Source organism: Python bivittatus, unplaced genomic scaffold (assembly GCF_059951505.1).
Source record: "Python bivittatus isolate LINGU-HERP-01145 unplaced genomic scaffold, Pbiv_v1 ctg000980_np1212, whole genome shotgun sequence".
In the NCBI taxonomy this organism is placed as follows: Eukaryota; Metazoa; Chordata; class Lepidosauria; order Squamata; family Pythonidae; genus Python; species Python bivittatus.
Genome location: NW_028277125.1, coordinates 4389250 through 4415674, shown reverse-complemented (window position 1 = coordinate 4415674; position 26425 = coordinate 4389250). Strand labels below are relative to the sequence as shown.

Genomic DNA, 26425 nt, shown 5'->3' with positions numbered 1-26425 from the left:
GGATTCTGGGAGTTGAAGTCCACACGTCTTCAAGCTGCCAAGGTTGAGAAACACTGCTTTAGGACATTGGTGGAGCGAAGGACAACATAAGTTTGTCTCCCTTGTGGGTGGAAGAGAAGAGGAAGGCATTGTCATGGGGCCCCAGCAGGAAACCACCTTGTCAAGGCACATTTGTATTATGGCTGGGGGCAAACGAGGACATCGCCCCAGATTGCCATTAGAGGCCCCAAGGAAGAACTTCAGAGAAATGGATTCTCAAGTATGTAGGAAAAGGGGCCACTCGGGTGTTGAAGAGAAATGAGAAGGCAAGAAGGAAACGGCAGGAAGGCTCAGAGATTTGAAACAAGACATTTGGAAAATAGCCATTGGCAAACTCAAGAACGTTTGTGGGGAAAGTCAGGCTGGGCAAAAGGAAGGAAGGGAATACGTTGGTTGACCTCCATCCTACCCTTGAAAATGCAGGAAAAAGGGAGTGGTGATTTTTAACAAAGGGCAAAAAAGGAGGAACGCAACCGGGGGGATCCATTTGGGTGACAGAAGCTGGGCTGGGGTCTTTTTGGAGTTGGGAGTGGGAACTCTACATTCCCACAACATACTGAGGTTGGTTTATGGGGAGTTGGAGGGGGCTCCTGCATCATGTGAATCAGGAGTGGGCAAAGAGGGGGTCAGAAAAGTCAAGATGGTGGCTGTGGCCGCACAATCGAAGCTGGCCTCTTGATTTTTTGGCACCCATACCCCCTTCCGTCTCACCCTTGCTGAGAATTCAGCCTGTTTGGATCAAGTTATGGGTCAATGTATCATGCAAGCCCAGAAAATGGATTAATACGGGAACTAGGTTCAGGGAATTGTGTGCGTGCAGCCAAATTGTAGTCCAGGTCCTAAAATGAATTTCATGAAAAAACCCTCAACATCTCATATTTGTCCAGTTCTGACATATGCTGGCTGGGGACTCCTGGGAGTTAATAATGACAACAACAACAACAATAATAATAATAATTTATTAAATGTATATGGCACCAGACTCCCAGCGACTCTGAACTGAAGTCTGCACATCTTAAAGTTTCTGGGGTTGAGAAACGCTGATCTAAAGCATTGGAAAGACTTCCTGATTGCCACCCCAACTAACATGCAGGATGGTCCTGAGATACCAGCCTGAAGAACAGGCAGATATCTCTAGAGCCCTCCCCTTCCAGCAGCCAGGCCTCCTCAGGAGTCAGCCCCGTACCCCGAACGTGTGCCACAGCCTTCTGCCTTTCAGCCTGGCTTGGATGGGAGTCCACTGGTTTGGCCTTCCTGGCAGTGGCACGTTAGGTCTTCAGCATCCCCAAGGCGAGAGCGATGATTTCAGGCATGCTACGATAGAGCGAGTCCTGCTCCAGGCCCACCAGACCCGTGAAGGTGGCGCTCCTCTGCCCAACAGTGGCCTGGATGTGAGCTCGGTAGAGGCCCTTGGAGTTCTTGGAACCCAAGTCCACCAGGATCTGGGGGGAAAGGGGAGAAGAGAGAGGAGGAGACCAGTAGCCTGGGTTCACACAACCCATGGAAACCCTAAATGCAATTATGTGCACCGAACAGCTGATGCCCCAACAAATAAACTCTATGTTGGTTTAATGAGAAGGCCTGGAACCCAGACCATGGCTGGATTCCCACCACAAAGCTTAACCAAGGTTTTGCACTAACCAAGCTTAGTATGTTGTGCACAGGCTGTCCCTGAGTCTTTACTTGACCTGGTTAAGGCTACTGGGTGAAGAGAGCCAATCTCTGCCCACCCTTGGAAGACTGTCATCTCAGAAGGTCACCCAATGCTGGGCACCAGTGCCAACCCTCGACTCCCAGACAATCCTCACCGCATGGACCCAGGGTCTACACTGGAGCCCAGGCAGAGGGGCAAGCAGGGAAGAAAATGAGGCAGGGCTGGAGAATGTCTTGCTCCAAGTCCTCCCAAAGTGAGAGCCAATTCAGTTCCTAAGCCACAAGGTTCAGTGTGAAAATAATGAAATTTAAAGTCTTCTTTAATTGACTATGTATACTGGGCAACATTTTTAATTGGTTTGCTATAGCTATCACTTTTCTCTGGACTTCCTTCCTTCCTTCCTTCCTTCCTTCCTTCCTTCCTTCCTTCCTTCCTTCCTTCCTTCCTTCCTTCCTTCCTTCCTTCCTTCCTTCCTTCCTCACTTTACTCTCTGCCATTGGATTCCCTGGTGGTCTCCCATCCAAGTATTAAACAGGCCTAAGCTTACTTACCTTTTGAGCCAAGACAACATTGGCCAAGCTATGCTTCCTGCTGTGGCATGAAATCCATTTAAGCACATGTATATCAGCTTGGAAACCTAAAAATTTACCCTTCTCTCAATTTCCCCCCCCCTACAGTTTAAACACCACTCTGCTGCATTTCTCTTTCCACACACCCTCCCCTTCTCTCTGGCTTGGAAAAGAGATGCACAATCAATCGATCAATCAATCAAGGTTGAGAAATCCACAGAACAGATCAACCCTGTTTATAGGTGTTCATTTTGCTAGGGCAATTTGCTCCCTTACATGACAGAGGAAGGCATCACACAGCTTGGAACTTTCTCCACCAAAGAGAAGCCACATAGTTTTTTAAATTAAGTGCCCCCTGCTCCCTGCTTGCTACAGATGGGAAGGTCAGAGGGGTGACCCATTCCAGCCTCACCTCCTGGAATTTCATGGTGAGGTCCTGCTCAGGCACTTGCAGAATCCAACGGTACGTCTCCTGCACGGAATGGACACGCTGAGCAGATTCATTCACCCCCAGGCAACTGGAGCCTGTGGCAGGGACTGGGGAGGAGAAAGGCATGGGGTAAGTCTGTCAGAGTGGAAAAGCAGTGTCTGAACCAGAGGGCTTCTCAGCGACAGAAGTCCTCTCCAGACTCTTGTGGAGATCACAGAGGATCCTCCATGAGAAGCTTCTAGAAGGAAACACCGTTTATGGACTTCTTGAAGACCTCTCTGCTGACTTTGGTCCACCTCATGGGACAGTCGACATGGGCTGTTATCCAGCCAACCAAAAACATTTCTCCTCCTGATCTGCAAGTGTTGGGAACTGGACTAGGACCTCCCACATTTGAAGCAAGGACTTGCCACCATACTACAACCTCTCCTAAGGCACACGACTCAGTGACTCAGCCATGGTGCTGCCAGCTTCTACCCACACTCTGGTTCATAGAGAAGGAATCTCAAGTAACCAGACTGAAAAAGTCCTCCTGGGATATTAGGAGGCCACATCTAGCTGGGCTGGATGCTACGCTGGGTTGGCACAGCCAAAGACGTGTCCTCTCAGGTTGAGTGAGTTGGTGTGAGTTGGGAGGACCCAAGAAGCAACCAGTGACAGTATGGTGGCATCAGAAAGGGCTAATTTTTCCAACCTGCTTGGTACCAGCTTGGGGGTTATTTCATAGCAGTGTTCCTCAACTTCATTGACTTTAAGATGTGTGGACTTCAACTCCCAGAATTCCCCCAGCCAGGCTGGGGGGATTCTGGGAGTTGAAGTCCACACATCTTAAAGTGGCTAAGGTTGAGAAACACTGAAACCTACGATTATTCAAGGCATTAAGGACTGGCTTTTGGAAATGTGTACTGTATCCATTCCAGAAAAGGCAATATTTTCAACTAATCAAAGAATGAAGCACCTTCAACTAATGAAGAATGAAGCGCATTCTTCTTTGGTATAGCGTTATGATATTTTACAATGATACAGTAGTATTATTAGATCATTTCTTTTTATCTCTTTGTATCTTACAATAATACAGTATAGCATTATAAAGTATCTTTTGTACACCAGGGAGATCTATACATTTCATATATACGTTAGATGTTTTGTATAGCGGTTTGTTAAATTCTGTTAGAGTCTTTAAAATTTGGGGAGTGGTCGTTTTCTTTCTTTCTTTTCTTGTTTGGTTTGATTTAGTTTTAATGTTGCTTTTTTATATTAATTAATAGCATTATATTAATTAATATAAACTTTATATAAACTTTATATTAATATTTACATTTTATATTCATTAATAGCAAGAGCATGGTTCTTTCCTATGGATTATTGTTGGTATTCTGTTTATTTTTTGTAATCTTCCAAAATAAAGAAGAATAAAGATTAAACAATTGTTTTAAAGATACCGCTGTGCAGTTGATTCTCCTTTTCCTCCGTGGGGCCAGTCCCCAAGCTGCGTTTCTCTCGCTGAGGACGGGTCTCGCTCACCAGGGAATCTGCTGCAAAGCAAAGTGGGAAACAGATCAATTCGGTCTGTTTTCCAAAGTTTCACCCCCAGGAATGAATTCTGGCCATCGCAGCCTATAATATCTGGAAGATGTCAGAAAAGAAGGGCAGAACCCAGAGACCATCTTCCGCTTTGTTCAGCTGCTTGACACCCAATATCCACTTTTAAAATGTAACAACATCCACTGGAGTGGGCCGCTATATTAAATTTAAATAATAATACAACAACAATACATTGACCACATCTAGCTGGTACAACTTGACTATAATCTTCCCATTTGTAACATCTGGCTGTGACAACTGGGCCATTGGAAAGGCTGAACAAAGGAGAACTGATCCCTCAAATGGTGGTGGAGAAAATTGCTGAGGGTTTCTTGGACCAACAAGAACACATCGCTCAGTAACTGATGAACCCAAACCAGCCCTCTCACTAGAAATGAAAGTAACACTTGGATATTTTGGACACCAAAGGCCAAGTCTAGAGCAGTGTTTTTCAAACTTGGCCACTTTAAGATGGGTAGCGTTCAACTCCCAGAATTCCTCAGCCAGCATACTGAGCTGGGGAATTCTGGGAGTTGAAGTCCACACATCTTAAAGTGGCCAGGTTTGAAAAACACTGCTCTGGAGTCACCACATGCTTGGAGGTTCAAAGGCCATCAAAAAGAGTCCCACAGAAAACAAGGCGGATAGATACTATCACTGATAACACCAGAAAAGTTTGCAAGAACTCAAAGAAACAGTTATGGATGGAGAATCTCAGCAGAAGGGTGTCCACCTGGTTGCAAAGTGGCACACTCTCTGCCAGTGGGGTTATAATTCAACACTGCAAAACTAGTTGATGGCTGATAGTTTAAATGACTTCCTTCTTAAGGGTAGGGATACATATAACAGAGGAAGCAGTCTTACATGAAATCAACATTTTGGCTTATTTAGTTCTGAATTCTCCTTCCCCAACTTGGTGCCCTTCAAATGTGTTGGCTGCACTATTTGCCTGACAAAAAATTATGGAATTCACTGCCCAGCAGTTTAAGAAGGCTCCAGGCTAGGAAAGGCTGATTTTCTAATGTCTCTCCATGTTTCACTTTGAATTTATATCCATGCTTTGTACAAGGCAGGGCTTCTCAACCTGAGCAACCTCCATGTCTGGACAAACACCCATCATTCCCCAGCCAGGGTGGCCATTGCTGGGAACCGAAGTCCACGCTTCTGAAGTTGTCCAGATTGGGAGAATGGATGTAATTGATAAACAAGAAATTGTGCCCAATACATTGCCAAGTCAAGGTTTGCAGTTAGTTTCCTCCAATCTTCAAGCCTTGGCATACCCCATCTGTCTCTTTTGCTTCCTTGGCCCTGCACATCAGCCACGTACCATTCGATGCAAGCACTCGAATTGTAGTGGCATCTCTCTCTGGTTCCACATCTGGAAAAACATCCAGGTGCAGTTCTTTCTGCAACTGCTGAAGGAACATCTGCCCTTGGATTCGCAATTCATCCACCTCCTCTTCTGACAGCTATGGAAAGAAGGAGAAGTGGGACCAAGTGAGCAGACGTAATCACAACGGGCCAAGGGGTCTGCCGATGAGACACCCATCCAGTTCCCCACCAAAATCACTGCCTAGGGATGAGTGGAAAGGAGATGAAGCAGATGGCAAGAACGGAGCCAAAGAAACAGGGGTTGTCCCACATCATATACCTGAAACACACCAACGTCAACTTATAAGGGGCTGTATTCACACCGCAGACTCAACCAGGGAAGTTAAAAGTTATGTAGCTTCATGCCCACAACCTGTTAAGACTACTGGTTTTACTACCTTGGTTTGATCTTGGTGGCTAGCCACAGTTGTGCATGTCTAGATCCTTCAGTGAGTTTATGTTTTAGAATATTTGGCTAACCCAGAAAAAAGAGTTAATTCAACAATCAGGTTAAAAGTGCTCTGTGAATGTGTGGATATGGCCTGGCTCTGTGTGTGTGTGTGTGTGTGTGTGTGTGTTAGTTTTTGAGGAAAAGGCCCTTTGGAATAAAATTTCCCAGATTTGCCTTGTCTAGAATTTCTGCTATATTCTGGAGTTCTGAATTCCCTGATGTAGCGGGGATCTTCCATTTTTCTAATTTTTATTCCTAGATATGCTGCTTATACCCTTGTTGCAGTGATCGGTTCTTTATGCACTTTCCCCTTCCTCCAGTTACTAATACAATCACTGATAAATCTCTGCAAAATAATAATCAGATGGAGATCTTCTGTGTGTGTTGATAAGTTGCAAGTGTATTTTTTTAGGTGTGGAACCAAAATGCCCATTAATAAAACATGGCACCAAAATAATTGAAGGCTGGGATTAAACTAAAATGGAGTAAGATAATCTGTGGTTTAAAGTGCTGGGCAAAGCCAGTCCTTGTCTTAGCAGGTAGTGTGACCAAGGAGTCACATTAAGCCATTATGTGGTTTATTTGTCCAGCATTTTATGTCTTTACATACGAAGTGTACACCGCAATTGGGTTTAGCATATCATGGAAACTCAGCATAGGTGTCAGGTTACATGTGAACACATGTATGTCACAATAGTATTCAATTCTGCTTTTAGAAGGGTATAAATTAGCATTATTTTTAATTATTAAGGGGACGCGGTGGCGCAGCGGCTTAATGACGCTGAAAGTTGCCAGCCAGAAATGGTCGACACTTCAGCGGTTCGAGTCCAGCCTTCGTGTTAACAGGGTTGAGCTCCTGTATCCTCCCCAGTTCCTGTCAACCCAACAGTTTGAAAACTCACGTGAGTAGATAAATGGGGACTCTCACTCCGGTGGGAGGAAAAATGCTGGCAGCGCCTTGCAAAAGGAGTCAGGAGCAGTTGCTGGTAAGCACGAAACCGCGCTCGCCCGAAAAGGGCACAAAGCAACAGAGACCCCGCCTCCTGCGCTCGCCAGCTGGGCTCTGCTCTAGGAAGGAGGCTCTGGCAAACCACTTCTGAAACACCTTGCCTTGAAAACTGCAAGGACTCGTCCAAAAGCAGTCACTGCAGAGTCGGTAACGACTGAGCGCAGATAAAAAAAAAAAAAATTAGCATTAGTTACTCCTGGGGTGAAGCCACCAACTCAGTCCAGTTCAGATTGAGTTAAGAGCACATGTTCTTACGTAAACTAAGTTTGTCTGAAGAAGAATTCCTGCACTGGGTGAGAGTTAGATTCAACAACCTAAGTGGCCCTTCTCCTAGGATTCTATGGGGCAGATAAAGGCATCAGCTATAGCAGTGTTTCTCAGCCTTGGCCACTTTAAGATGGGTAGACTTCAACTCCCAGAATTCCCCAGCCAGCCATTCTGGGAGTTGAAGTCTACCCATCTTAAAGTGGCCAAGGTTGAGAAACACTGAACTACAGGCTTCAACAACTGTTGCTCCTCCAATCATTCAAGTTGCAATCCATTTTTCCTGCTTCTTTTCAAGGCACAATGCCATGCTATCTTTGCCACTCCTATTCCCATACCTGTAGGAAATGCCGGGTCTCCTGTCCAGCCGGTGCAGTTGCAAAATGCTTAGGTGGGGTGCTCAGCTCTTGCACCCAGTCAGCCAGGTTGGGCCCTGTGCCTTGGAACAATGAGGCAAAGGAGGGGAGAGGGGGCGGACGGCGCCTGTAAAGGGAGGAAAGGGGGGTCAGCCCAAGACTATCCCACTCCTGCCGTGAGGATGCCAAGGCCCAGAAGGGAGGATCTTGCTTTCTACCCACCATCAACATAGTGGATGCAGACTTTGGGGGTGGGGGGAGATAGGTAAGGGACAGGCAAGGGGCATGGAGACCCCACTGTCTTCCTTCCAATTTATCAGGGTTCGCAATTGATCAAGAGTCCTGTTCTTGCAAGCAAATGAAGGCACTCTGTTCTTTTTCAATAACCATCTTTGCACTGGATTCTTAACCCAATCGATATGAAAGAGAGTTCCAGGGTTCACGTTTTCTTGCTCAGAAAAAGGGCCAATCCTTATTGCTCACTTCAAACCCTCCAAAGGAAAGTCTTCCACATTCCCCCCCCCCAAATTCTTTTAATCCAATTTAATTCAGAGGTGGTAAGTTACCTTCCCAGTCACTGGGCAACCTCCAGAACTTCCTTTCCTCCTCCTCCGCACCTTCTTTGCTGATCTTCTGCATGATCTATCAATTTTGGTGCTTTAGGAATAGCAAGTAGACCAGGAGCTTCCTAAATCCTAACTAACCTTCCTAACTTGCCCCTCACATGAAGCCTTTTTATACCCATTGCATGCATGACCCATGTAAAAAGGGAGCAAGGTTCTACTTCATGGTTGTTAGCCACCTCCTCCCCCAGCAGATGCCCCTGGACATGGGGATGCACCCAAGAAAGACACAAAGGGAGTGTTACCTTTTGAGAAAGGTCTGGGCTTCTCGCTTCTGTATTTTCCTGAATTGGGCCAAGGGACTTCCATTTCCTCTTGCAATTCCAGCTTCTGTATCTGCAACCTGGTCTTTAAGGTAAGACAGGTGTCAATTTGGGAAGAAAGGTGCCTTCTCATCTTCGCCTACAGCAGATGCAGGAAGGTTTGGATTTGGAAATCTGAGCAGAGGCCTCTAGATTTTAGGCCAGTGTTTTTTAAACTTGGCCACTTGAAGATGGGGGAACTTCAACTCCCAGAATTCCCCAGCCAGCATGGGGAATGGGAAATTCTGGGAGTTGAAGTCCCCCCATCTTCAAGTGGCCAAGTTTGAAAAACACTGTTCTAGGCCTTAGAAAGCTATTCAGAAAAAATATGGAAGAATCAGTTCCCAGATATTTAGGAGACCCAACTGTTACACAGCCAGCCAGTTGCAAGTTTCTGCATTATCTGTGAAAAGACCTGCTTCTTTGCTGAATCATAGGAAGGACGTTAGAAAGAGAATCCAAAAATCTCCATCCTCTTGTACAAGAGAATGCATTTGTTCCAAAAAGGGAAGAGATGCGTTTTGGAATTCTTGCAACCGTTACTTCTCAATAAATCTTGCTAAAGAAAATTCCGTGCTTGGAAAAGAATCACATTTGGTTTTACGCAGCTGCCAAAAAGTCTGAGGAATTGCTAGGGGAACCAGAGTCCAACACCTCTCTGTTCATTAAGGAGCCCTGCTTCCATGTCAGCCTGAAAAAAATTGGATGCTTTAAGGAATCTGCTCCTTGTCTTTGAAGGAACTTTGAAAGCTAAATCAAATTAAATCTCATTTCGTTTTAGTGAAATCCAGGAGAATCCACGGGGGGGTCAAAAAAGTCAAGATGGCAGTGGTGACTATGCAGTGAAAGCCCCACACCTTTTGTGTGTGTCATGCATACAATGCCCATTAAAAAGGGTGGGGCTTTGATTGCACAACCACGGCCATTGTTTAACTTTTTTGACCCCCATAGATGTCTTTGCTGAAAACTAATTTGAGTTATTGAAATGTAGGCATGTTCCCCAAATGTAGGCTTGTTCCCAGAATCAAGCCAGGGAAAGCACCAGTGGCTGAATTCATACATCATGTTAAACTTGGTTAGTATTAAACTTGGCTAGGCACAACAGCCATTTCCCCCGCTCCCCAAAGTTCACCTTGGGAGTCCAGCTGCCCTCGAGGGGGGAAGAGGTACCCGTAGACGTGCTCCACAAACTGGGGGACGGAGTGCGTGAAGAAGGAGAAGTCGATCTGGGTGCGGAAAAACTCCTCCGCCTGGCGCAAGAACTCCAGGAGGGTCTGGAGGTAGGAACGAAGCTCTGGGGAGATATATTATTGTGGTATTTTTATGCCACCTTTTTTTCATCGATGGGAAGAAGATGATGAGAGCAAGGCGGGGACCCCTCCAGGTTGCGCTGGGGGGCAGCCTGAAACCTGCCTCCCAGCTGGGCTCGCGTGAGGCTGAGCTGGGGGGGGCGCAAATGAAGCCATCCCACTAAGCCTTTGCACGCGCATGACTGGGGTTTTGCTGGATGGGGCGTAAGGTGAGCACATGTTGCGCACTGGCCTCTCACATCTCATAGCCATTGTGCACTCCGTTTTCATCAGGATTTGAGGGGGAGGCAGCGGGATTTAAAACTCTTTCCCTGGATGTACTGATCAGCCTGCCTGCCTTCCTTTCCTCCCCACCCCACCCCACCCCACCCCACCCCACCTTTAGCCTTCCCCCCTTCCTTCCTCTTCCTCTTCCACTCTCCCTCCCTCTCCCCTTCTTTCCCTCCCCCTTTCCCTTTCCCTTTCTCTTTCTTTTCCTCTTCCTCTTCTTCTTCCTCTTCCCTCCCTCCTTTCTTTTCCCCTCTCTTTCCTCTTCCCCTTCCTTCCTTCCTTCCTTCCTTCCCTCCCCATTCTTCTTCTTCTTTTTCTTCCTCTTCCTTGTCTTCCTTCCCTTCCTTTCTCTCTCTCTCTCCCTTCCTTCCCTCCCCCTTCTCTTCCTCTGTTTTCCTCTTCCCCATGCCCTTCCCTCCCTTCCTCCCTTCCTTCCTCCCTTCCTTCCTTCCTTCCTTCCTTCCTTCCTTCCTGAATGAGATCACCACGTTCACAGCCTGTTTTGCCTGGACCTAAACACCCAGCAGGGAAGAAGTGAGGGGGAATTTTTCTTCTATTATAATCACGTCCTTATTAAGGAAAATGAATGTTTCAGTACTGCTCCTTGCAATCCAAAAAGAGTGAATTTTGCCTTATTCAGAACTCAGACGTGGAACTAATACCATTAGCATCAGCCAATTTAAAGAGAGGCTAAATAGTGGGGGGAGGGAGGAATAACAGCACACCTGGCCATTCAGAGAGGCTCAATAAGTAAAGTATGGAAAGTGGCATTTACGGGAAAATTAGCTTATTATCTGAAATCCTGAGCAGGAAAGCAGCTAATAAATTTTATAGAGAATAAGTCAATTTTCATAACATACCCCAGATGATAAATGTAATAGTAAATTTGTACAAAACTCATTGTTTTCTCATTTGCTGTATCCCTGATTGTGTGTTACTGCCCTGAAAATTGTGGTTTGTACATGTAGGAAAGAGAAAGCTACCTAGAGAAGAAAGGAGGTTAGTCCTAAAGTGGGCCAGTGAAGAAAAGAATTAGGATTAGAAATATTCACGATTGAACCGGTTCCTGTAACCCCACCTTCCCCAACCTGGCGCTCTCCATCTTCAGGAGGTTGCCATCGTGAAAACATAAAGTCTCCTACGAGTTGAGTTCAGCTCCTGTTGACTTCCTAGAAAGGGTCCAGCAGTTTGCTGGATGGCAGGAGAAATGCAGTTTCCACTGCCTTTTGGGGGGAGGGGGGTGTATTTGGGTCTGGGAGATGCTTCTGTTCAGATGGGAACGCACCTTAAAATTTTTGCAGTCTGCGCCCCTTAGAGGAGTGGGCACACTTCCCTAAAAACTGCCTGAAAATCAACCTAAACCAGTGATTCTTAAAGTGTGGTCTGAGGGGCCCTGGGGATCCCCCAAGACGCCCTCAGGGGTCCGTGAAATCAAAATGGTTTGCCAGATGTCAAAGATATTTGCAAAAATTTAAAGCAATGTCACTCCTGTCATTATTATGGTATACTTGTTTTAAAAATATAGGTTTTTTTCATGGCAAATATTATGTTAATATCTAATGGGTTTAATGCTGTCATTTTTACATGATTCAATACATAAATATTCTACGAACGTGTCCATTTTAATTTTTACTCTGGTCAATATTGATATGTATATAAGCCATACCAAGCAAAGGTTTTTTAGGGTCCTCCATCATTTTTAAAAGTGGGAAAGGGTCCTGAGAACAGAAAGTTTAAGAAACGCTGAGCTAAAGGCCCATGAACAAGACCAGGTTTGTTTGTTCTCTTCAATGATCCAAGATTTTTTCCCATTGCGAGCAAAGGCTGCCGGTCTGCTTCACAACAGCATGGTTTGCTTAACCATGGCTTACTGGATAAACAACCATGGGGGGCTCCCCAACCTGCTACGGCCAAGATCAAATAAGCCATTTGCAAGAACTCCTAACCCGGGATTAAGAGGAAAACATAGAGTTAAACCATTACACGTTTGTTTCCCCAGCCCTACGCTTTCTCTCCCCAGCAGCATTCACCATAAACCGTGCCTTCCAAAACGCCTCTCTTCTGCATGGCAGGTGGGCCAATTTGATTTACTAGTAATTTGCAAAAGATTTGGGGAATTTTTGAGCCTCAGCTACTGTACTTAACCGTATCTGATTGGCAACAGTTTTTTCTCTCTGCAAATAATGATACGGAAATTAAGAATGCGTGGGATAACCAGGCTGGATTTCTGTATAGAAGAGCTGCATGCTTTATTCAAGAAAAGGATGACACAGTTGCGGTGATGTCTTTGCATAAATGCTACTATTACATGTCTCTGACATGAGTAGGTATGTCCACGGGGGGGGGAGGGGGGTCAAAAAAGTCATGATGGCAGGCACAACAATGCAAAAAGTCCTATCCTTTTTGATGTGTCTCCTCTTCCTGCAGAGGCGCATAATGTCATGACAGCCATGTTGTCATCTGCCCCGTTGACCGGCCTCCCACGCACAGCCATGAGCACATCATCAGCTCACACGACATGCAAAGCCATATGGCAGCGTGGCTTCAGTTACCACCTAAACCAGCATTTCTCAACCTTGGCAACTTGAAGATGTGTGGACTTCAACTCCCAGAATTCCCCAGCCAGCCTAAAGGACAATCAGGGGCATCTCCAGAGAAGGTCAAAACCACGTGATCAAAGTGTGGTTTTCCACGCACAAGGTGTGCAAAAATGAGCAAGGCTTCAATTGCGTGGTAGCACCCACCGTTTGGATCCCCCCACGGATGCCTGGGAAGTGGGTCCCAGGCTGGACTAGGTGACCTCGAAGGTGTCCTCCAACTCTACGGTTCTATGATTACGAGCTTCCTCGGAGGCCACTGCACTCACCGCATTGCTGCCTCCTCCCCTTGCACTTCTCCTCGGCGCCCTGGACGCAGGCTGCTGGGCTGGGCGACCGGGAACAGGGCTGCGCATAGAAGGCACACAAGCGACGAAGTTCTGCCAGCTGCTTCTCTCCCGGCGCCTGGGCAGCAGCCAGCCACTCTGAGCAGCTGGGCTCCCGGCTGGAGGGCGATCCTGTGGCAGAGGAGAGCAGAGGGCAGTCGGGGCAGCGCACAGGGAAGGCGCAGGAAAATCCCCACACACACACACACGGCTTTCCTTGAACCACAGGAAAAGCAGGCAAACTCCACAGGTTCCCAGGCTGTTTGGAAACCCCATGCTCAATGCAGAGAGCAAAACTCTTGCTCAGGGATTAGGGAGGAGTGCTGGACAAGGACCCCAAGGGTGCGTTCACCCAACATGCTAGTCCATGCTCAAACAGTGGGCCAGTTGGGGGGTTCAATGTCTGGTCGGAATGACTCAGCCATAGCCTTAGCACAGCAAGGGAACCAGGCTTGTCCCCAAAGCCGCAACACGGTTTGTTTGTTTGTTTGCTTGGGCCCACGCTTCATGAGAATGCTGCCGTTGGGCTAAGCTGGGTTTCGGTCTTTGCCAGTCGTGTGAACCCAGCCCTTTGGTGTATTCTGCCCCCTGCTGGGGGCACTGGGGAAGGGCAGCCCCTCACACTCACGCTCCATCTGCTCTCGGATCCAGCCGGCAAAGGCAGCGATGCGGGTGTACACCCCCGGTTTCCCGCGCTCCCCGCAGCCGGCGCCCCAGGAGGTGATTCCGTGCAGGACGTAGCGCTCCAGCAGAGGATCCCAGCAGGTCAGGGGCCCCCCAGAGTCCCCCTGGAAAGAGAAACGGATGCAAGTCCAAAGCAGGAGGAGGACACAGCTGTGTCCCTGGAATGAATCCTGGGTTGTGGGAATCAGTGCTATCAGGTGGAGGAATCCCACACCCGAGGGTCTCCCGGGGGCGGCGGAGTCAACAAGAGGGCAACTACAGCTGTGCAACCAAGGTCCTGCCCTCTTGACTTTTTTGACCCTCCCCCCCGGATGCCAGTGACTCCTTCGGCCCCAAGTCCAGTTCCCACGATATATAGCTTTTTCTCTCTTGCTTGCTCATGTTTGCACATATGCACGCAGGCACACATAGAGAGATGCTTCTCCAGGGCTCGCTGTCTTCGAAAACAAGCCACCATTTCCATCCGATCCAGTTTGGGACCTTCTGCTTTTTCCTCCCTCCCTCCACACTTTCACTGCTGCGTTCACACGGTGCGCTCAAGGCGGCCACCAAATTCACCCGCTTCCTGGGTTCGCCCAGTGCATTTATCCTCCACCTCCCCCAAACTGTCCAAGGTTAAGGGGAGCCCAACTTGGCCTTTTCTGCCAACACATCACCTAGTCTTCAACAGACGTGGTGAAGCATGCAGTATGAGCCCAACCCACGAAAGCTACCATTGATTATTTTGTTAGATTCGTATCCTGCCATTCCTTCAGGAGCTCAAGCCGGTATACAGAGCCCTCCCTCCGCGTAGCTCAGTGTTGTCCAAACTTGGCCACTTTAAGATGAGTGGACTTCAACTCCCAGAATTCCCCAGCCAGCCATGGGAATTCTGGGAGGTGAAGTCCACTCAGCTTAAAGTGGCCAAGTTTGGACAACACTGGCCTAGCTTTTCCAGTCACAACAACCCTGCAAGGTAGGATGGGTGGAGAGGGAGGGCTTGAGTCAGGGAGTGTCCACGGCTGAGGATGGACTAGGACCAGGGTCTCCCGGCTCCTGGTCCAGCAGCTTTGGCTGCCAGTGTGCAGGGGGTGACCATCACGTCCAAACGCCCTCCCTAACTCCAGTCCCCTCTCACCTCTGGACCCTCACCTGACAAGAGTCGATGCCTCCAGAGAGGTACCCAGCGCAGAACATGGCACTGCTGACAAGCTGGCTCCCTAGAGCGCCACGGCAGAGATCTTGTGCCAATATAGGCACCCGGGCTTCCATGACCACCTCAGCAGGCGGTCCGTCTATGAGAGAAGCAGATGGCGTTACGAGCGGCCACACCACCGAAGGAACATCCCTGCTGGCTTTCCTCCTCCCCCTTGGCAGGTAAGCAAAAGGTAACTGGGCACAGGTGAGACGCTGCAAGAGGGGAACCTCAGCTCTTCCCTTCTTCCTCCTCCTCAGATCCGAGTCCGGGTTTTACGGGCAGCCCAAGGAGCTGGGACAGCTGCAACCTGGGATCGGCTTGGGACTCTTTTTAGAGGCTTCCAAGGCAAGGGGACACTTTCAGCTGGCCGGTTGCCCCCGGAGGGGTTCCAGGAAGGTGATGCAGTCATCTTCCACAGGAAGCCTCCGGGGAAAATTAAAACAGCCCAGCAAGGCCCATCTTGGTCCCTCAACTGGCCTACCTTGCAGGGGTGCAGAGCAGGGGATAGATCGTCACAGAGAAAATCTGTCTAGGTGGTCGCTAGGAATCGAAAATGACTTGATGGCGCATAATCAGTCAATCCATCAACCTTCCCAACGTTTTTGATTCCAGTTCCCATGAGCCAAGCCTGCACGGCCTCATGGCCTCAGTCCAGGCCATCTCGAAGGGAGCAAATGTTCTTGACCTCCGGGTCCCCCCACCCCCCATTACCTTCATAGAGTGAGCCCCAGCCAACGATATAGCAGAGGATCCCCTGGCTCAGCTCCGTGGCCTGCTCTGGGAGGCACACGGGGGTCACCCAGGCCGAGGGGCGCACGGGAGTGCTCAGTTCTAGCAAAGCCACATCCCCGTGAAAGGTCTTCGGGTCAAACTGCAGAAAGAGACATGGGCCGTGGCAGCGGGGGGCAGTCTCAAGCAGCAATGGGGACGGGGGACGTCTCCCAAGGACCGCCAGGAGCAGACTCAAGACTCACCTTGGGGTGTGGCAGGATGCGGCTGACCGGGACCACTTGTTCGCCTTCATCCCGCTGGGTTAGATCATAGTCACCCAGGACCACAGACCAGGCCAGCTCATTTCGGCTTCTGCCGGCAGGGGGCATATTGCAGAACTCCGTCATAATCGGCACCCCCAACTGTCCTCCTTCCCAGCCTTGCCCACCCCAACACAAGGCAGATGCTCACAGCTGTATTTCTCCCCAGAGGAGGAACCCAGAGAAATGCAGCCTTTGCACCCACTCCTTTGCGGTGACCCTGGAGACTTTGGGGTGACTTTGTGAACATGAAGACACCGCTTGAAGGAGACTGTAGTAGTCGTAGTGCCAATTGGAATCAAATTCCTTTTCACTGAAAATAGCCTTTTCCAATTTAGTGTCCTGCAAGCTTTGCACCATTTTGCACCCTTTAGTCCAGTGTTTCTCAACCGTGGCAACTTTAAGATGGGTGGACTTCAACTCCCAGAATTCCCCAGCCAGCCTTGCTGGCTGGGGAATTCTGGGAGTTGAAGTCCACCCATCTGAAAGCTGCCAAGGTTGAGAAACCCTGAAGTAAGTCATTCCCCTCCTACAATTTCTCCTTTTTTTTAATAGCTGGAGCCAAACCCCCAGCTTCCTTCAGCAGAGCAGTGATTCAGAGCTGTGATATTCCCGTGTCATCAACTTGGTTGCTAGACGTTGGCATCGGATCTACCCCTTTAGCCTGATGTCCTTGGATCCTATCAGGTTTTCCAGGCACTGCCCAAATGGGGCCGTGGGGGAAAAACCGAGATCCTAGTCCAGCTGACATCAGAGGCACCGTGATGGGTGTGACGTCCCCTGCCATCCAGGGAAGAAGGAGCATGGCTGAGCTAGGCACTGAAGTTAGATGGGCTTTGATTGATGGGGGAGAGAAGAGGGAGGGGAACTGAAGACGAAGTGGGGGCAAGCCACAGGTGGAACAGGCTGCCCTGTGAAGCAATGAGTTCTCCTTCACTGGAAGTCTTCGGATGCAGTTGGAGGGTCATCTGTTATGGATCCTGCCCTCAGCAGGGTTGGACTAGATGACCTCCTGGATCCCTTCCAACTCGGGGACGGGCATCCCTAGCATGAAGCAGGAGCCCTTTGCCTTACCCGGCAAAGCAGTGGGCAGCTGTGAGGATCCAAGCACCCCCCACCAGCACCCCGCTGCACATCAGCTCTCTGTTGAGCAGCACCGATGCCAGCCACGGCCAGGCGCCAGGCTTGGCCCGGTTGCCTCCCACGATCTTCCCCTTCACCAGCGTTGCGTTAGGGGCAGGGACCCCACGGTGCCCGCACGATTCTGAGAGGGAGACAAGGAGAAAAGATTCACTTCCAGCAGCGGGATACAGGACACTCGGAGTCAGCTCTTGGCTCCCCGAGCTGCACATTCACACAACACATTTAACCAGATATCAGGATTAACCCATTTTCTGGGCTGATGGAATACACCCAGGAATATCTAACCAACAGGGCTGAATTCAGATTAGAGGTTAAGTCACAGAGAAAAAAACTCAAGATACAGTAACCCAGCTCTGTATGGGTTGGCTGGGGAATTCTGGGAGCTGAAGTCTGCAGGGCTTAAAGTTGCAGGGGTCGAGAAACACTGTTCTAGAGGTTTGAAAAGACCTGAAAGGCAAAACAGGAAGTCTTAAGCCTGTCTCAGCTCCCCAAATTGATCCAAGAAAGTTACCCCTTCTTAGGGGGTTCTGCAAAGTGCAAATAGGGTGTTTCGCCTCTGTTTTAGTCCCTCAAACGCTTTAGGTATGAAAGGGAAGGGCCCTGACACCAGAGCAACAGCTGATTAAGATTTCTTGCATACAGCCCAGAAGAGTTTATGTATGCACCAGACCAGTTTTTCTGGCAGGGTGGCGAATTTGCAAAACGGAGGCTCCGCTGATAAAGTTTTTCCCATCACAGCTTCTTACAGCTGCTAGCTTTAAATCGGTGTTTTTCGAACTTGGCCACTTTAAGATGTGTGGACTTCAACTCCCAGAATTCCCCAGCCAGCATGCTGGCTGGGGAATTCTGGGAGTTGAAGTCCACTCATCTTAAAGTGGCCAAGTTCAAAAAACACCGATTTAAATCAATTCACCTGGCAGGTCAAACCACTAACGCAGCTTCCTCTCACCCAAGGCCCTCAAGATGTTCAGTCCAAAGCCATGCTAGCTAGGGAAATCCGGAACTGAAATCCAATAGATCTGAAGGGCTCCTGGTTGGGGAAAGCGAAATGAAAGCATATTAAATAGCAGGCAGATGCTTTAACAGATGGTGCTGCACGTTAAAGACACTCTTGTTTACACGCTGGGAGTTCCTTTGGCTCCAGCCGGCGTTACTTTACAGGGAACGATTACACAGGATGGAAAATATGAACCCTGGCCTTGCTGTGGAACAACACGACGGCCTTTTTGTTTGCTCAGTTCTAAGCTATCTTCAGCATCTGTCAATACGTAGACCGGCTTTGCCAGAAGGGGCAGGTACACCTTTGAAAAAGAAACGAATCGATGCCTATATGCAGATCCCTCCAAGATCTTACATGCTTTGGGGACGGGCACATCTTTTTAAACGTAATTACTTCAAAAGCAAACAACCTTCTCCCTCGACCGCCCTGCCTGCTCTCGCCGGAAGCTTCACCCTTTGCACGTCTGCCTGCCAAGCAGCCCTCGAAGAGCGGGCAATGCCAGCTGGCAAGCCTTATTAGGCCCGGGCTTCACAAGAAGACTTTAGGTTTTGCCCACTGCCGGCGTTTCATTCCAGATGCTGCTTTTCGAAAGCTGCTTAGGCTCTGAGATAGGAAGCTGGACAGAAGCGTGACGCTGTTTGGGCAGAAGTCTCCTTCGGCTCGCCTCTGTCAAGCTTAATCCCAATTAAGAAGGTGACTGGACTGTCCCGTGAGGTCAGCACTCAGCTTGCCAACCCAACGCTGACCTTTCTCCTTAAATGAAACAGCAGGGAACCAAATCAGGCCTGGCTTCTCCAGAGCCCTGCTGAGAGCCTGATGCTGCTAAGCAGTGTTTCTCAACCTTGGCAACTTGAAGATGAGTGGACTTCAACTCCCAGAATTCCCCAGCCAGCCTTGCTGGCTGGGGAATTCTGGGAGTTGAAGTCCACTCATCTTCAAGTTGCCAAGGTTGAGAAACACTGTGCTAAAGAGAACGGGGAAATGGCGCTGCACGTGAAATAGCCTCCCGTGCACAGGAGCCGATGAATTAAACTGGGATCTCGCATGCCATCTGCCCACATGCCATCGCCCACTTCCTATTGCTTCGAGGACCGGTGGCTTCCCGCAATTGATCACAAGGTTGCATTCCAACCTGGAACAGGCTGATCCGCCACTGTGTTCAGAGAGTCCAGATCGTTTTCGAGCCCTGGAAGTGGATAAGAAAGAGGCAATAAAATGAGCCATCCCCTGCAGACATCTTACACAACAAGCTTTTAATTCTGGGACAAGAGAGCCCAAACAGCAATTTGGTCTATTAATCATTTATAGTGGAGGTGCGTGAGTTACTAAGAGTGAGGGGGAAGAACAGCGGTTGGGAAAGCAAGACGTCCAGAGGAAAGCCTACGCTGGCTTTAATTTAACTTCAATGGAATATTGTATTCGTTAAATAGAAATAAGAAGATTGCTCTAACATGTGGCCAAATGCAACTTCTGGGGCAATTTTAAGGGAAGAATGCCTTCCTGGGAAATGAAAGAACTGAATTCTGATTTGCCATAAATCAGTGTTTCTCAAACTCGGCCACTTTAAGACATGTGAACTTCAACTCCCAGAATTCCCTAGCCAGCATGCTGCCTAGGAAATTCTGGGAGTTGAAGTCTACCTGTCTTAAAGTTACCAAGTTTGCGAAGCACTGCCGTAAATAATATCTCAAATCTGTTGATTATATTTTGTTTAGTGACCACGGCGTTCGCCAGGCAACATGCAGAGATTGCTTCTTCAGCAATGCATGAGGTGGTGGGACCAGCAGAACCCCCTTGTGCTAGAACAGGCTATCTGTTCTTGACTGGCATCAGCCTTCTGGGTTCTTCCCTGGATCCTGCTATTTTTTTTATCCAGAGATGCTAGGACAAAGATTTAAAAGGAGACTTCCTCAAAGAATCCAGACCCTTGATATGAGGTTTAAGAACCTGGTCCTCGCTGAATTCTTACCCTCCCTGCTTAAATCTGTGCAGTAATTTGGAAATAACTCAGAAAAGAAGCTTCTTCCTGCAGCTCTTCCAAGAAGCCGAAAAGCCACGGTGGCTTGAAAAAGCTGCAGAGGGGTGTCCCCAGAGCAAGTTCCAAAACACTGCATGCTCCAAAGACGTGCCCACTTGCAGATGTTGCCAGAGGCGGCAAAAGTAGCAAAAAGCCAGAATTAGCTTGGCGCAGTGGTTAAATCACCAGGCTAGAAACCAGGAGACCGTGAGTTCGAGTCCCGCCTGAGGCATGAAGCTGGCTGGGTGATCTTGGGCCGGTCCCGCTCTCTCCCAGCCCTAGGAAGAAGCAGGCCAGGGCAAACCACTTCTGAAATCTTGCCAAGAAAACTGCAGGGACCTGTCCAGGCACCCGCCAGGAGCCAAGAAAGACTCAAGGGGGAAAAAAATCTGTTGCAAGTAGATTAATAAATTTGTGGTAGAATATGAAATGAGTAATTCAGAATTTAATCATTTTAGATGAGCCAGTTTGGTCTAGTGGTTAAAGCACCAGGGTAGAAAGCAGGAGGTGGTGAGTTAAAGTCCCGCTTTAGGCCTGAAAGCCAGCTGGGTGACTTTGGGCCAGTCCCTCTCTCTCGGCCCAGCTCGCCTCACAGGGTAGTTGTTGTGGGGAAAACAGGAGGAGGAAGGAGGATTAGGTATGTTCGCCGCCTTGAGTTATTTATTAAAATAATAAAAGTGGGATAAAAAAAAATCTTTAAAAAAAGTAGCATGTTCCGCTCTTCCTGGTCTTATCCACAGTACAGCCCATCTTCCACCTCTCTCAACCGGGCCATGAACACCGAAGATTCACGAGAAAATTAGACGAGCAAGGGAGAAAGCCACACTTCCCTGGCCTCGCCCCACACCCCGGGACGTGGTTGCTCACGGCCTTCCTGCAGACAGAGCAGGCAGTGGCTGGCCACGAGGCGAACGCAGCTGCTGGACCCCAGTTCTGCTCAAGCACAGGAGCTGGTAAGGAGCGCATACTTTGCTAAGCACCCAGTTCCGGCCGGAAGCTCTCAAATTGCCCGGGCTTGCAATCCCACTTGGCAGCTGGGCACGGAGCCCGGAAACAATCCTTAGGCTGGGGAGAGAGGAGGTACAGAAGGCACTAAAGAGCTGGCTTGGGGGCTCTAAGCAAGCTGCATGCCAAACACAGTGTGAAAAAGCAAGTCTCCTTCTGGTTGAGTGTGACTCCTGATGATTTCACAGACACAACCCGAGCAGTGTTCCTGCCTGCAGCAATGTGCCCAAAAGCAGTTTGCCCTGCCTTCTTTGTTTTTTTGACTTGCCAGTCTAGCCTACGGAGCTCTGATCTCCTAGTGGTCTCCTTTCCAAGTACAAACCAAATCTGATCCTGTCTAGCAGTTGGCCAAATGCTGCCACCTAGTGAAATACAGCATATACTGCAACATAGCACAGATACCCCCAAGAGACAACCAGGACCCAGTCCACCGGTTTCCCATTATTTCTCTTCCCTCTCCAGCTAACACAATTTTGGCTGGAGGGCTTCCCTTCATTTTATTTATTGACTTGTTTAAACAATGTCTGTGCCCACCCATCTCATAGCAATGACTCTGGACAGCATGCAAGAAGTTAAAATCGAGCAACCATAAAGCTGAAAAACAAATAATCTACATAATCAAAATCCAGGATCAAGATTTTGCATGGCGCATTGATAATGGCACATGAAAAATTAACCCGAACTCTTTTTTCTTTTAAATGAGGGTTTCAGGAGATCTGAGGGCTGAAACAGGGGCTATGAAAATTTAGAAGGTTTAAGGAAAAGATACATAAGTAAAAAGCTCCACGTTTTCAACCCATGTTCTCTGAGTGAGCTCTGGGGACCACAAAAGGAACGCAAGTAGGTTGTATGGGGGTCAGGGGCTCAGCCCACCTGCAGGCATCCCACAGAAGTGATAAGGGTGTCATACATGACGTTGCCCAAATTTAATTTGAACAATTTGCATCACTTATGTCATGTCACAAGAGGCCATGCACACTTCTGTCACTGTGGGGTCCATGTAGCCGGCAGATTCAAGGGAAATGGGAGGAGAGATCTTTGCACGGACCCCTTTGCGCAGCCACAGGGGTAAGAAAGCAGTGCAATGAAAGGGTGAGAAAGATGTCGCCCGCACAAGAGGATTTATAGGACCAGATTCTGCCTGTTCAGTGTGCATATCTCAGTAGGGATACTGAGAGATTTCGGCAAGGAATTTCTGTTTTCTGGGGGGGGGGCTCCTACCCTTGGAGCAGTGTGCCACAGAAAATCTGGAGGGCATTGTCCTTTTTTTGCTTTCTGAAAAGCTGCAAAATTGGAGCTGTTCGGAAAGTCTTGGGTTACGATCTCGTCATCAGAACCCTGGACACCTCTATGAGTTGCAGCGAATGAGTCAGTGACCCGATGGCTCTAAAGAATTTATTATGCTCTCTTGTACTGTTTTGATGGTCTCTTTTTAGCAGGATTTTTACTTTCATTGTAAAATGAAAGGAGCCTGCCAGGAGACTTTGTGGAGTAGGGCAGCATAAAGCTCGAGGGAGGGAGGGAGGGAGGGAGGGAGGGAGGGAGGGAGGGAGGAAATGGAGAAAGAGGAAGGAGGGAGGGAGGAAATGGAGAAAGAGGAAGGAAGGAGGAAGGGAGGAAGGAAGGAGAGAGAGAGGAAGGAAGGAAATGGAGAAAGAGGAAGGAGGGAGGGAGGGAGGAAATGGAGAAAGAGGAAGGAAGGAAGGAAGGAAGGAAGGAAGGAAGGAAGGAAGGAAGGAAGGAAGGAAGGAAGGAAGGAAGGAAGGAAGGAAGGAAGGAAGGAAGGAAGTTGCAGCTTACGGGTGCAAAGCCTACTCCGATTCCCACAGTCGCCAAGGAGGCAGAGTCCGCATTCCTTGCACTCTCGCAGACGCCGGCTATGTTCCGACAGGGCCTCCTCCAGGGAGAGCAGGGCGGCCTTCATGGCAGCTTCCAGCACCAACGTGCCCCGGCTGGAGAGCGCTGTGGGGAGAGGTGGAAAAAACTCATGGGAGGAGACAGCGTGCGGTGTGTCAGAGAGGTTCCCAGACCGCGACAGATGCTCTTCCCTGATGGCTCTCTGCAAGAGAAACGACTTTCCTGCCATCAGCTCAAACGGGGACAATATCCTAGCCTACCTCACAGGAACATCGTACAGATTATAGAGCTAGTGCAATGAGACAGCTGGAAAGTTTTCCAATGCTGTATCGGAGCCTGGAAAAGGTCAGCCATGGCGCAGAGCCAAAGAAAAGGGTCACAACATGCAGCGTTACTTTTGTCTCCCCACTTCCCCCCAAAAGCCAATTTACTGAGCCTCCAGGTAGCACTGACTTTTTCTTTCTCCTACAATCATGCCATGAAGTTTCCAACTTTGTGGTGCAGAAATGCAGTGTTCTAGACCAGTGTTTTTCAACCTCGGCCACTTGAAGATGGTTGGACTTCAACTCCCAGAATCCCCCAACCAGCCAATTCTGGGAGTTGAAGTCCACCCATCTTCAAGTTGGCAAGGCTGAGAAAACACTGGTCTAGCAGAATTATAATTCCTGGGTTATGAATGCTGGGTTTAAACACTTATATTAATACAATTTAAACAATAACTGCTTTTAAAAATGGTATGCGACAAATTAAACAAAAAGACAACGTTTTGGTTTCTGTTATAAAAAAGCCAACCCAGGCCACTTTGTCCCTCGGCCGGACAGGGTTCACATTGCCTCCACGACACCTGGGGGGCGCTAGTCCCGAAGACGCTCTAAACGTAGAGCCCGGATTGGCCTCAATGAGGACTAGAATGCTGCCGGCCGCTCTTACCTCGCAAGACGCTGGCGGGCATGGGGAAGAGCTCCTTGCTGAGGGGAGCAGCGGGGGCCGGCTCTGCCTGCCGGGGGAGCAGCAGGAGCAGCAGGAGAAGGGGGTCCATGTCCCGGGGCGGGCGGGCGCGTCTGCTTTCTTCCCACCGCTCGGGCCAGCGGGTCCGAGCGGCGGCGCTTCTATATATGCGCGGGCCGGGGACGAGCGGGGGCCCCTTTTCCCATGCTTTGCCTTGGGGGCCGGGGGAGCAGGTTCCCCCCAGGCTGCATGCGGAGCGCTCGGAGGGGCCGGGGGCGGCGGCGGGGGCGGCCCCGGGCAGCCCCAGCTCCGCTTCATTAAGCTCTGGACGGGAGCCGGGCCGCCGCTTTCCGCCGAGGGAAGCCGCTCGCGGCCCTCCGCTGAATGGGCCCATTGTTGTCGCGTCCCCGCGGCCGCGGGCCCATCAAAGGCGCCCTCGCCATCCGATCAGAGGCGGCCCGCCGCCCTTGATCATTTTCAATGAGGACATCTGCCCCGGGGGGAGCGCGGGGCCTCCGCGGTGGGGGCGGCGATCGCGGAAGAGGCGGCGGCCACGCCGGGGCCGGCTTGGGGAGGGGGCGAAACGGGTTCACACGACGCGCTCCACCAGGTTGGGGAGACGCAGCCTCCGTCGCGGCAGCCCGGCTGCGGTCCTTTCGGTCTGCCTCGGCCTGTGCCCTTTGTTAGCCTGGGGCGTAAAGCCAGGAAAGGGGAGATTCGGGGAACCGGGTCGAGGCAGTGCACCGAGTTTGGGAACCCGGTGAAGTTAGGGGATGCCTTCACACGCCAGAATTCCGCTCACCCGTTTTCCGGATTCCCAGGACACCCTGAAACCAGATCAGGTAACATCCTAGCCAATGCATTCACATACCGTGCTTAGCCTCTGTTAGGTTTCCATAGCTTGAGCCACAGGAAAGGTGATGTCTTGGAATAAAGTCCGGGGGGGAGGAAAAGGTGCTATAAGGCGAACCATTCTGAATGCACGCCTGGGGCAGCATCCCTGCGATGATGTCATTGCTCACTGGCCCCTCTTGCACGGTCCCCTGCAGGCACCCAGGCAGTGAGACCTTCATCCAGGTTTGAGTTCCCAGGCAACAACCTGGGCATGATTGTTGGCAACAGCCTGTGTGGATTCTGGGAAACAGTGTAAGGCAAGGCAGGAGGGTCCCAGAGGCAACAGCTGGAAGGTCCCAGGGCTGTCAGGTAGACTGGGAAGTTGAAAGCATGTCCTGAAAAATGGCAACAGCAAACTACAGCGGTGATGTTGCCAAGGCACATGGCTATGTGCAGGATGTCCTCAGGGGTTGAATTCAACTGGGAATGGCAGCACTTACTTGACCATAGTTGATCTTGTTAAGCAGGGTTGGATGGAAGACCACCAGGAGATCCTGAGGCTGTAGGCCTGACTGGGAGGTTCAGAAGAACCCCAAAAGAAGCCATGACACATTTCTGTATTACTGCCATGCGAGCTACATCACCTGATGGCTGGTGAACTGAAAGGTATCTTAACTTGTACTCTAGCCAATATAGCAGAATATTGGTAAAGTATTGGAAATATTTTGCAGAATATTGGGAAACCAATTATGGAAAGGTGATGGGATCTGTCTGGCAGTAGGATGACACTCTGGAAACTCAACAGAATGGGGGCAAATTTGGCATGGTAGGAGAAGTCAGCAAAAGAAAGGTCAGGTTAAAATATGGGTTGAACCTGGCCAAAGGCTAGGGAGGAAAAGCAATGCCCCCCATTTTCCCAGCATGTCCTCATGGGGGAGGCGGTGGGGCAGCGGCTTGGAAGGTTGGTGGCCCCTCCAGTCTAAGCCCTTCCCTCTTCCTTCCCAGTCCTGTGACCTGCACCCACACTATTGCCCTGCTCTGCTGGCCTTCCCTGCCTTTCCAACCCATTGCCAGGTAAACTAAGTAGGAAATTTGCCAGAGACGATTTACTACTTAGATTAAGATTAAGCTTCAAACCATGCTAAGGAGTCCCACAAAGACTCTTATCTTCAAAGGGACTGTGTGTAAATGCAAACGGTCCAGAAAGGGGAGGAGCCCACTCGGTCACCATGAGAAAGCCGGCTTTTAAAAGGAAAGACATCGCTGGGCAAGCACTGCTGATCCCAGACGTTTTCCCAAGAAAGGGGCCTCACCCCATCCTGTTTGACTGGCGGCTGCAACGGCTCCCATTATCGACTTAAGAGTGGCTTAATGCTTCTGCTTCCGGGGGCTTCTTGGATATTGTAATCTGGAGTTGGGCTCAGCAATCAAATTCTTCCCATCCAGTCACAACCACTGTTCCTAACTGAGATAAGCTGAATCCCCCTTGCATGGATGGGTGAGAGAGAGCGGGAGAGATGTATTACAGGGGTACTGAGATGATGTGAAGTTTTGACTGTAGAGCATCAGATTTG

The 26425-nt window shown here is 49.5% G+C and overlaps 1 protein-coding gene across 2 annotated transcripts; it reads right to left on the bottom strand.

Annotated features, from left to right (window-relative positions):
- Positions 1–1022: 1022 nt before the first annotated feature.
- PRSS56 (serine protease 56) lies at positions 1023–25104 on the bottom strand. Of its 2 annotated transcripts, none has more exons than XM_088132241.1 (16): positions 24889–25104; positions 23013–23174; positions 19323–19376; positions 17122–17311; positions 15991–16099; positions 15728–15887; positions 14971–15113; positions 13784–13943; positions 13099–13287; positions 9785–9946; positions 8596–8698; positions 7710–7854; positions 5604–5745; positions 4135–4227; positions 2675–2799; positions 1023–1481 (listed from the first exon to the last, which is right to left on the bottom strand). In XM_088132241.1, the coding sequence occupies exons 1-16, from the start codon at positions 25088–25090 to the stop codon at positions 1308–1310; spliced, it is 2313 nt and encodes a 770-aa protein (XP_087988367.1). In that variant the 5' UTR covers positions 25091–25104; the 3' UTR covers positions 1023–1307. The 2 variants fall into 2 exon arrangements, with proteins under 2 accessions (XP_087988367.1, XP_087988368.1); XM_088132242.1 differs by lacking the exon at positions 24889–25104 and adding an exon at positions 24000–24175.
- Positions 25105–26425: the final 1321 nt, after the last annotated feature.